Source organism: Caretta caretta, chromosome 8 (genome assembly GCF_965140235.1).
Source record: "Caretta caretta isolate rCarCar2 chromosome 8, rCarCar1.hap1, whole genome shotgun sequence".
NCBI classification, from domain to species: domain Eukaryota; kingdom Metazoa; phylum Chordata; order Testudines; family Cheloniidae; genus Caretta; species Caretta caretta.
In genome coordinates this window covers 100925362-100937614 of record NC_134213.1, presented here as the reverse complement: position 1 = coordinate 100937614, position 12253 = coordinate 100925362, and the positions used below count along the sequence as shown (strand labels likewise).

Sequence of the window (12253 nt, the reverse complement as noted above, 5' to 3'; positions counted from 1 at the left end):
GTAGGAGTTTGCAGACCACAGGTTGAATTTCTACATCTCTATTAGAAATTGTTTAGGGGTCTGCAAATGAAAAAGGGTTGAAAACCACTGCCCTAGAGATTGTCTTGACTATAGGCTGGGAAGAGAACATTCATGCCTTTTCTTGAGGCAAACTGTTCAATGAGCTCAAGGAAAGTAATCCTCAAGATGTACAATTCTGTGCTTTGAAGGAAAATTCAGGGGGGAAAAAACCCTATGTTGAAGTATTTTCTTCCTAGAATGAAAAGTGTTTCTTGGTTTAAACATTTATGCTATTTTCTACTTGGAAGTTTTTTACTGTTTGTTTACAGCCAGTATACTGACACAGCTGGGGTTTGGTTTCCAGATTTCCCTAAAGAAGAGTAACTGGTAAAAGTCCACTGTAGCAGCAAGTCTCAGGAGCCACAAAAATATCAAATTTAACTGATGCTTTATTGCTTGGAAGCCACAGACAGAAAGCCTTAAAAATGCCTTATTTTATACTCTAAAAGCTTGCCTCCCCCACCTCTAAAAACCCATAAAGCTGCATCTAACTGGATAGGCTTCACAGTTCTTTTCACTGAGTACTAAAGACTGCATTTTCAGCACAGCATGTTGTGAATTAGACATGCAACTCATTCTATTGCTTTATTGCTAATGGGAGCTGTGTGCCTAATTTGCCATGCACCACACTTTAAATTTACTTTTTAAAGTTTCTCTCTCTTTGTAGTTTATTTGCTTTCTGTTTTTTTTGTTTTTTTTTTTTAAATAAATAAAGGAAGGGAGGGAGTGGGTGAAAGAAATTGGCCACAGCTTCAGGGCTCAAAAATGCAAATATTTACTACATAATGATCATTTTAAAATACAGCAAAGACAATTCTTAAGAATGTGAAAAGAAAGGAAAGAAACCTTTCTAGTTCACTCCGAATTTTTTGTTTTTCTTTGGGGGGGTGTTTCAGAATTACTGGTTGCTCAATATGGACCACAATAGCTTCAGCTGCAGAATCAACAGATGCCAGGCTTTCCACAAGCTCTTTCCACAGTTAGTCTCTAAGGTGCCACAAGTACTCCTTTTCTTTTTACGGATACAGACTAACACGGCTGCTACTCAGGAACCTTTCTACAGTGTGTGGATCATCTCATTCTCTCAAAGACACATTGCAGGCTTTGATGCTACTTGAGATGAGTGGAGTTGCATTGTTCAGCACTTCCTTTTTGTGGCAGGAAGCCTCTGCTTTTCCGCATGTCTACTGGAAAGGGAATGCACATGATATTGAGGAATCTGGGAAATCTTGGATTTTTAGTCACTGTTCTTGATTTGGATACAGACTAACACGGCTAACCCCAGATACTTGTTCTTGATTTGTTGCTGATTTACCGTTACTCATGGTGCTGCAGTAAACATTCCTCATTTGTTCGGTTCCTAGTGCCATTTGCTTATAAGACTCTTTGGCTCTCTCTTTCAGAGAGAGCGAGAGCGAGAGAGAGCAGCTGAATATGGCCATATGAAAATTCTTCTGGTGTGGAGCAATTCTCTGCTGGTGCTGTACCAGCACATCCAGCTCCTGCTCCACTCCCCCAGTTTGGTTCCCAGGCAGGGATGAGGATGCAGCTGAAATTCAATGTGTTCCTACGAGGCTCACTTGGGGTAATGGTTCCATACTGACTGTAGCCATCCAGTGTAAATTGGAACAGCCCTGGGCTGCTCTTACCTATGTCGCAACTCAGGAACACAGACCTGGCCCCAAGAATGAGGGAGCTGTAACTAGATAAACTGGAAGATAAGCAAAGAATCTGAGTGAATATCTCCCTTTCTGTCCTACTGCAATACTGAGAATTAAGAGCATAGTGTGAAAACAGTAATAAGTGTAACGCCGGTTGACCTAGCTAGAGCCATGCATTGTTCTGGTAAGAGATGTGCAATCTTCCCAACAGAACACTACTGCTTCTAGGATCATCCTCTGAGTTGATATGGACAATCATACTAAATTGTGCAGCGCTTACCCAGTGTGAAGGCTGTTAGCCTGAAACATTTTTATATTATTCAAATTCATATCACTTGTGATCCAAGCCATATTTGAAGCTGGGATTCCAGAGGATAAAAGTCAATGATTTAGGGATGTATACACTGGAATGAGAGATCCATGGCACGACTGTGGCTAGCCCAGGTCAGCTGACTCTCACTCATGGAGCTCATGCTGTGGGGCTAAAAATTGCTGCATAGCTGTTTAGGCTCGGGCTGGAGCTTGGGCTCTGGGATCCTCCTCCCTTGTGAAGTCCCAGAGCCTGGGCTTCAGTCCCAAGCCCAAACCTAAACATAGCATTTTTATAGCCCCATGAGCCCGAATTAGCTGACTCAGACGAGCCATGGGTGTTCAACTGCTGTGTAGGTGTACCCAACATGTACTGGATCATGCAGCCCCTTACATTAGGTGTATTACAGTCAGAGGAGAGGAAAGGTGGTCAAAAATAGCCTTTGCATGTGTGCAGAGGCCGAGCACAATACGATAGCATTCACCTCCAAGCAGCAGAGGAAATACATATTGCACCTCTTCAAGGGTTTTGGTTCAATGGTTACCTTCTCCCCCACTCCTTTGCTCCCTGGAACTCTAGGAGATATTGTGCCTCCATGAGACAGTGTACTGCTGCACCACCTCAAATGAAAGGTTATGCCTTAACATCAGAATCGAGCCCTTAATATTTCATAAAGAACAGTGAAATACTGACCATCTTATTCTCCTCCTGATGCATCTGAGGATGCTGTGTCAGCTATGGCAAGTCATTGCCAAGGCTCTTGTATAATAAATTGCAACTCCGTATCATAAATGTAAAGGGCTATGAACACTGATATTCACACTGTCAGGGAGGCAGCAAGTTCCAGTAACAGACAAAGAGATTAACTGAACTTTCGTCTACATCTGGCCTTCAAGTTTAAAACATCAGCAATAATACATGTTTCCCCCAGCTGTGATGCATCCGTACCAAACAGCTGTCATCTCACACAAAGAAAGTGTAAGTCCCTAGGTGAAACAGAAATGCAATTAGTTTGCATTAACAGTAGCCTGCTAAGAATATAACTTCACATAAATTACATGTAATTTGAAACTCTAGGTTCATGAAGTCACCAGAACAACTAAAGATAAGTCCAGGACACTACCCTTTGAAACTATTTTCATGGACAGCACATATTCACAAAGGTAACCATTTCCAGGAGTAGAAACAATCTCTCAATGATCTCTAACCATGTGTTGATGTAAAGGAACAGTATTTCTTTACACACAGATGTTTGAGATCCCTTTTATCACAACTGAAGTCTGCAGTAGTTCCACATTTCTAACCATAAACTAATTTTGCATCTATTTTCCCAAGGGCTGACACTTTTTCTATTTTAAAACCACCATTATAGGAAAAGGACATTGAATTATCTGTAGTAGCTGCTTTAAATCTTGACAGAATGCATGATGGCTACATTTAGGTCCAACTTTTACCTTTACACATTAATAACCCCACCAAAACCAACGAGACTGTATGGATGTAGGGCAGAATTTAATACACAAACGATACAGTCAAACATGCCACAAAGGCTAGGAATCCAAGTACTTTCTAATGTTTAAGGGATTCTCCATCCCTATATTAACAACAATGGAACTTTCTAAATTAATGTGCACATCTGGACAGGGATTAAGTACAAAATTTAAAAAGCGCAAACCCTCATTTTTTATAGTGCCCCAAAATTACAGTGTACAACAAACTTGTTCGCTCTGCATAGGAGTGCAAAGGAGGTGGAAGAGGCAAAGAGCTTTCCACTTCCTTTGCGAAGCTCTAATACAACAGCATCCTTGCACACTCCGCACACTGCTAGTACTGCTGCTTCTTATAGCTTTCTCCAAAGGGGGGGGGGGGGGGGGGGGGAGAGAGGGCAATGGGAGCAGCAGATTTGACCAGGCAGAGAGGTTACTCCTGGGGGAATTTTACGCCACTGTGCACATGCACAATTCATGCCCCATACACATTTTTTTTCCTCTGCAGGAAATACATCCTGCTGGAGTGGCACTACAGTTATGCCTTTCACTCACCAGGGGCCACTGTGGCACCAAAACAGAGGGCAGCTGGTTACCTTGCCACAATGGCCACTGGGGGGAGGAGAGGCTGCGTTCCTCACAGCACCCTGCCATGGGGCCAAGGGAGGAGGCATGGGGCTGCTGCGGGGTCACACAGACTGAGGATCAGAAGGCCTAGTGGGGGGAGGGGAGACAGACTGGGGCAGGGACTAAGTGGTAGTGGGGGTGCAGGGACACTTGGGGACAGGGGCAGATGTGCATGACTCAATGGGAGAGGCTAGGGATCAGCAAGGGTCTGCATGGGGAAGATTCCACAACCCCCTAACAATCTCTCCCCCGCACCAAAAAAAACAAACCTGTTCCATACGTCTTCTACCCACATGTAACAACCCTCCAGGTTCACTCCCTGCAATTATTTCTCTCCCCCTCAGCTCCTCCATTAGCCCCAAGCCTCTGCACCGCTTCTGAGGGGTGTTGGAAATACATTTCAGTATTGTAGTTTAAATTAATTACTTAAAAATCTGTATTAATATGCAAAGTAAGGAATCTATTTGTAAAAAAAAAAAAAAAAATCAGAATTTTTTTTGTCTGTATTGTTAGACATACTTGCTGACAGATATTTTGAAATAAATTACCAAACTAATTGAAACTGGCATGATTATATTGTGTTATTTTGATAAATTCAATATGCAGAATTTTAAAATACCATGTGCAGAATTTTAATTTTTTGGCACAGAATTCCCCCAGGAGTCAAAGGTGGGAGCTGCACCCTCTTCAGGAGGAAAGCAGTGGCCAGATCAATGGGAGGCATTGTCCATTTCTGTGAAGCTGACCACAGGGCTGGAGCTGCATGAAATGTGTCTTCAGCAAAATCACTCCCAATAGTGAATAGATAAGCCAGGTATTGGAAAGAGGTGCCACTAGTTTCACTAGTTCATTGCAGAGACACTATTTCTATAACTGTCTAGATTCATCACTCAAATCTGAAATAGTTTAAGAAAAAAAATCTGCTGAATGGATTTCTTCAGTGCTGGTGGTATTATTCATGATTGTTAAAATGGTGCCAGATTGATGCATTAGAAACTCAAGTCCACTATCTAGAGAATATATTTGGCATGGGCAACACCTTTTCAAGTTTTTTCCACCAGTCCATGCAAAGATGCATCAAATCCCTATTGAAGAAACTATCCCTAGGAATGAAAGAATAATCCATACCCTGTGTTCATTCCAGTTTTGGCCACACAACTGAGACTACCAGCAAGAATGCCCAATAAAACAGTGGTTAGTAGACTTGACTGCTAACATCTGGACTGACAATTCACATATGTTCATTTAGTTGATAGTAGGACATCTTTTCATCCAAGGAGAATTTCAGAGAACTCACTGGAATTTACAACCACCCACATTTTGTCTCTAATACTGTGTGGAAAGCTTATTTAATCTTTACATGCCCTTTAATTAATTACTCTGGGTAGTCACCATACTAAGTCCATCTTAAATCTTTGGAGTCAAGTTTTCAAAGTGAACTTCAGTCAAGAACAATTCAATGCGTGCAAAACCATAAACATGCAATTTTTCACATCCAACATCTTGTGTGGACAAACCTCAGATTGGCACAGAAACCTCAGACACTCATGCAAATCAAGTAGGTGGCCCTCTATTCGAATTGTGTGTGAAAAATCAACTTCCGCATGTCCCAAAACAGACATGGAAAACAGCATGCCAAAGCTTGGGCGTGCAACCCATAACTGCAAATTTCAGTGGTCAAGACTTGACTATGGACCTTTTTGACTATTGGGCTCTGAATTTTATTTACAAATAAAAACAAACATGAAAACTATTTTTAAAATCATAATGAAGTATTCCAGTTTTATCACCCCCAAGTGACACAGACTACTACTCTGCACCAATTCCAATATAATAGTTAAATAGTTATCACTGAACAAAAAAACTGCCATTGATTCAAGCTATTTGGAATCTAAATCCAAAATTGTATAAAACCTGCATTTAATAACCAATATTTTTTATAATGGATCATTGTGCTTATTTTAAAAAAAAAAACAAAAAACAAAAACACACTTATGTTCATGAACAGCCCATAATTTCTCAAATACCTTTGCTGTTTAAATCAAATGCCAAAACGTTCAAGAACATATTATAATCGAATGACCTACAAAAAGTTTTAAAAAGCCAAAAAACTTGGTTACTTATTCATAACAAGGAAACCTTAAATAAAAAAAACCCAAAAAACCCACCTTCCACAAACAGCTGCAATCAGTAAGACCTTATGGTCTGCCCTACACTTACTATGCGCTGAATGGAATTTTTTAAAAATGTAATTTAATAAAGGAAAGACAGATATGTTCCAAAGATAAACTTTACTACAACTTTCAGTTTGGGGTGAAAAATTTTTTTTTTTTTTTTAAAAGAACTGAACAAAGTACTGTAACATGGAAACTCTGAGTCAGACTTACCGGCACAAAGACCGCTGCTATCATTAAAGAAAGATCCAGAGGCGCGTGGTGTACAAATCCAATATGCACAGCACAACTGAAGTGGAAAAAGCACTTTAACAGGCAAAGTCCTGTTTGCCCCCCATCCCTACACCTGGAAGAAGTTTCAGTTTCTATTTTTAAGATATTGTAAAGCCTGTTAAAACTAGTCCCATGTATACTGAGCACTTACCACTGCCTAATCTCAGAAGCAGCACATCCTGAAGTCTCCTGTTCAAGTCTCTGAGCTCTTTCATTTCTGACACTAATGCCCCATACTCCTTTAGCTTTTTTGCCTGCTGCACAAGCTGCCTCCGTGTTCTCTCAAGTTCTTGCTGAATATGTCTCATTTCTTCTTGCTGCTGTTGGTAACTCCTCAGCAATTCTTCATAGAGAACACGAGGAATTACAGCATCGTCCATGTTGTTAATGCCTTCCGAAGTCTCCATAAAGGTTTCCTCAGGGCTTGAACTACTACCAAGACTCATCCCGTTTTGCTTTTCTAGGCGAGCAACAACTGCTTCGATGCTTTTGTGTGTGCCTTCACTTTGTTTCCTCCCGTCTTGTCTCTGTGTGTTACAATAATACAGAAAATTAGCAGAGCGGGAATACAATACATAACATGAACTAAAACTCCAGCCTTCAGGACAATTAAGGCTGTTTTCCAAAAAAGTGAAACAAGGTCCACCTTACAAAAATAAAATGTTGCTCCTAAAGGATGCTTGTGAACACTCTTACCATAACTGAATTACACGTGTATTAACATGCAAATCTGAGGAACTGCTGGAGGACTTCCTTGGTTGCATTTGCCCAAATTGTGTGCGCAAGTGGTGGGTACTTTAGGCAGAACTTTCAGTTTAAATTAAAAAAAAAAAAAAAAAAGGACCTGGGCGTCTCCCTTTTGAAAGTCCAGCCCTTCATGTTTAGCATACATACCGTGTTTATATTTCCTTTTCTGATTGTCTTAAAGGGAAAAAAGGCATCAATTATGTATTTTGTATGTTATCCATAATTGCAGGGTACTTTAAAAAAATGACTGAAGTACTGTCAATATTTTTTTCACCAGTATAAATAAGAGCAGTTTAACTGAGTTAAAGAGAGAAAACTGCTTATTAGAAGCACACCATCTGAAGCCATTTCATGAACTGAAGACTTGTGCTTTCAATCACCACTCAGACAAACATCCACTAACTATTCCCATCCCCATGCGCGCGTGCACACACACACACACACACCCCTCCCCATGAAAATAGATGAGTTATACTATTTGCAAGCACTGGAAAGGGAATTACAATAATAAATTAGAGAATATACAATCTAGTCCCATCCCCCAGATCAAGAGATTCTTTATATAGTAGTATTGCATTGCAGATGTTTCGTTTTCAGTGAACTTCTAGCAGCAATTTACCTTTGCTCTTTCATACAGTAGTCCAAACCCTATTAATAAATGCATACTCCTTTGTAAAGGGTCTGGGTGATGGTATTACCATGTATCAGTATAGGCAAAAAGTCACCAGTTTTTTCAACTGGCCAAATATAGAAAGAGTATTTGAATTTCCAAGTAATTGACAGGAAAGCAAACCTAGCTCATGGGTTAAACACAAGAAACTGATGCTATCAATTCCCATACCACGTCCAGGAGTAATGTGGCAGAAAATTAGATTATTCAATGTTATTCCTGCGCCATACATGCTCTAAAAAATGCCATCCCTCCATAAATAAATTTACTAGTATAATTCCTGCAGTTAGACAACACATGAAGCCACAAAGCAATATTCCCCACCCCCACCCTCACCCCCGCCCCGCCCGGTTGGCAGACTTTTAAAGGAGAAGTTACTTGAAAACAAAAACAAAAAAATTACACAGTTTTTGACATCTCTACCTGAAGGGACCACTGACCTCTGTATCAGAGGGATTCAATTTTGTTTAGTTTTTCTTCCCACCCAAATCTTTAGTTGGGACTTTCATAGCACCCTGTTCTATTCAAGACAAGCTGAGTACAACAGGTTAAAAAGTGCCAACCAAGAACAGCTGCTTAATCATATAACTGGGTCAACCTGGGCCAAAGTTAAACAACATTGTTCCAAAAATCTCTAACAGCAATTAAGTTATGCAGACTGTACAAATAAAAATAATTCTCAACTGCACATGAACTAGATTTCTGAAAAGCTGGTCTGTAAACCAATTCAGAATTCTCACCCACAGCCCCTGCCCGCCAACTTGACCCAATTACATCCATACAACGTTTTAAGGGGATGGAAAGCCAGCCTGGAATTCTTTAGCTATGACATGTGTGCATATGCCCCAAGCACTTTCACACACACAAACACCCAAAAAAACAAAACAAAAAAACTTCAATACCTTACTGTGTCTAAGCTCCACATCTTCTTCCCCATAATCTGTAACCTCCCCAGCTTCTTCTACGTGATTGAGAGAGAGTTTGGGGATTTTAATTTTCTTCTGCATCACACTGTTTTCAAGGTCAGTTTTGTCTTCTAAAATGTATATTAAAAATAAAAATGTTGTTACATTAATCAAAGTCTTCTTACTTCCAAATATTGCATGATTTAGGCAAGACCAGTTAAAAAAAAATTCCCATGCTTTACTCCCCTCAATATTCAATGGATCAAATTAATCCAGTGTAACTCCTCTGACACCCATTAATCACAATGGTGCTATACCAGGGACAACTTGACCATATGTGATTGTGCATATTAAAAAAAAAGGCAAGTTAAATTTATGGGATAGCGATCAAATGCATTAATGTATAGCCATTAGTACTAAGATACGAGGTAGAAACCATTTGATGCTGTAAAGAATTCAACTCCCTAAGAACTACTTGCATTTCTTTAAATTATATTATCAACAAGATCATATATCATTCATAAACTGCTACTGAGAGTTCACATTCTGTTTAAGTCTAAAGTAAGTGTGAGTTTTGTAGTTTAATTGTAGGCCTAATTCAGCATTTGTCAACAGCACAAATCTAGCATGTCATCCGGCACAAGTGGCAGATTCTCCAATACTCAGGAGAAGACCAGGGCTGGAAAAACAGCAGGTCAGATTTGACAGGCACTTGCAGAGAGCTGTGTGCAGAACCTGTACAGCGACCACTGACACCACCCCTATTTCTAGTTTATAGTACTAATCCTTTGCTGTCAGAGAAAAAACCCAGACAATAAAAATGTATATAGTTCTGAGACTCACAGAGTAGCCTACATAACAGCGATTCTACTGTTAGAATATTTTTCAAATTTGAAGTATTCTACAGAAGCTCCTAAAATACGTACTCTACTTGGTTATTCTTTGGGACATCTAGAGCCAAACCCTAGTCTTTCAAAAAGTGCCAGGGGAATCTTTAAAATTCTTGCAGAACAAAGTCTGTTTGTCCTGAACATAAGGTCAGTTATGGAAAGGGGATAACTTGAGACTGTAAAGTCATGTGTTATATTTGTACACTGGAAGATTATGAATAAGACAACAATTTGAGTCCTCTTATCCACCTTCAAACTGTAATCCACGAAGTGTTCTATGAATATCTTTGAAAAGTGCCATTGTGGATACCGGTTGTGTGTGCTTAGTCACAGACTTCCACTTTTTCAAAATTAGCATCTCTCCACAGGACCTCCAATGGTTAGTTCTGACAGCACAGAAAAGGGAAACAAAGGTAAATCAGTTTAATGAGGAGCAAGGCATTCATTAGAACCAGATTACACAGAGGAAGGCAATTTATTTTGCTGCAGATAGAAATGGATTTCTTGTAGGCAAATGGTGATGTTACAGCCCAAGGCTGTGTAAAGTAAAGAAGATGTAACTTCAAACAAACGACAACCTGAAATGAAATTCAGATGGTAGCAATAGATACTAATACAGACGCAAGAAGAATGTAGGCCTTATTTACATCTATCTCCATTCCCCAGTGCATTTTGAATGCTTATGCCATTTTAACAAAATGGCAGTCTAACTGCTAGGTTTGGAAAAATCATGTCTGGAAACCATACAAAAGTAACAGTGAAGTGGTCCATCCATGTTGTCAGAGAGCAGGACAGGAAAATTAGATAGGCTTCTATAAGACTGAAGGGAAAAAAAAAAAGATTTAGAGGTGATAAGGAGAGAGGTAGGAGTACTGATTATCTTCTTGCAAGCAATTATCAAAAATTAAAACTTAATGATTAAAAATAACCCAGTGTTGGTGAAAGGCACTAGATGTCAAACTCTTGTGCAAAGAAGTGCTATATTTGCATAGTTCAGGTATTGCACAGGCAAGCTGCAGAGCAAGTTCTTCTACGGTGCCTTGCAAATAGGTTTCAAACTAACCTGGAAAAGATCCCTTTTCTAGAGTTGGAAAATGGAAAGCAGTATCCATGGACCAATCAGATTCTTGGCCTAGGAACAAGACTGATACAACCCATTCACTTTGCATAGGTTACTAAAGCCATCAGATGTAATTTTCAAGACACTACCATTCTGAACCACATGCGAACTAGGAGCAATGAGATAAAATCCTTAGTCTGTTATTAGTTACTGTTTTTCACTGTCAATATGGCTCCTTTCAAATTCTGCAATTTGGTTTTCCCCTTTTTGATTTTGGTGCTTATCTTGTGAAATTTACTGGAGACTGGACAGGTAGATTGAAGAAAACTCACATTCTCCTACACCAAACTTTTAGAAATTATGGGAGGAAAAAATGAATGTATACGTTAAAGCAACAGTTAGGACATTTTAATTTATTCAGCTCACCAGTTCTCTTATGTTCCACTGACTTGGCAGCAACAGAACATGTAATACCCTCTTATGGATGGTTTGTTCTTCTAGGTCTATTTATGCTTAATACAGTTTACCCAGTGTCTTAGATCTAAACAAGCTTTTTGTTTATTAAACAAACTTGGTGTTTTTCACACTCTTTTCTTACATATTAATTGTGGCTACTGAAAGAAAGTCTCATGCTAAATTCTGGGATAATGCAGGAGTACTGGTTCTCATGGTGTGCAGACATGCATTTGGAACAGCTCCCTTTAAGACTCTAGTTTCACTACTCCTACTATTTGTTAGGATTCCCTTGGAGGCCTCTTTCCACTTGGCTTCCTAAGAACTCAGTTCAACTCCAGCCTTTGTCACTCAGGTATCTGTATTTGGCACATGGCAGTGCTACGCTGAATAGCTCAGATGTGTGTGTGTGTTGGGGGGGTGAGGGGGCATGAATGCAGACTGCAGTGATTTGCTAGGTTAACAGGGACAGGTGCAGGAGAGGAGTCTGGCATAGAAGAGAATTTGCACCGTTTTGTGCCCCAAGGAAATGTAGAATATAAACCAAAATGCCTGGACAAGAATAAACTCAATGGCCCAAGACTAGCATAAGATATTAGCAGCCCTGGGACAGTTATGGCTTGAAGATTTGATTTGTAACAACAATGTGGCCCACATGCCTAAAATTGGTCTCCAACCATTTAAACTCTGTGCTGCATGTTAAGAATTGCACCGTACCCTTAGGTGTTTACGGTTATATTTTCAATTAGTTATTTCTATTAACTCCTGCTCCCATATACAGAATAAACCCTTCACCACTGTGGCCACATAAGGACCTTAGGAGGAGAACCATCACTAAATGGGCAAATGTAGCAGAGTGAATTGGTTCAGGATGAGCCACAAGCCTGCATAGTCCTGTGGGTTTTGGCCCTGTAAAAACAGGTATTCTGGACAAGT

At 39.9% G+C, this 12253-nt stretch overlaps 1 protein-coding gene across 8 annotated transcripts in view; it reads right to left on the bottom strand.

Moving 5' to 3' along the window:
* BEND5 (BEN domain containing 5) overlaps positions 1-12253 on the bottom strand; it is a 1404194-nt gene that overhangs the window by 540137 nt on the left and 851804 nt on the right. For 3 of the 8 annotated variants that reach the window (XM_075131859.1, XM_048861233.2, XM_048861234.2), the window contains 2 exons: positions 8912-9045; positions 6744-7119 (listed from right to left, as the gene is read on the bottom strand). The exons of 2 other annotated variants lie outside the window; for them this stretch is intronic. In XM_075131859.1, coding sequence (XP_074987960.1) covers positions 6744-7119; positions 8912-9045 — 510 coding nt within the window. Of the gene's footprint in view, positions 1-6743; positions 7120-8911; positions 9046-10053; positions 10191-12253 lie in introns of all 8 variants that reach the window. 3 more of the 8 variants (XM_048861232.2, XM_048861235.2, XM_048861236.2) reach the window with 2 other exon arrangements.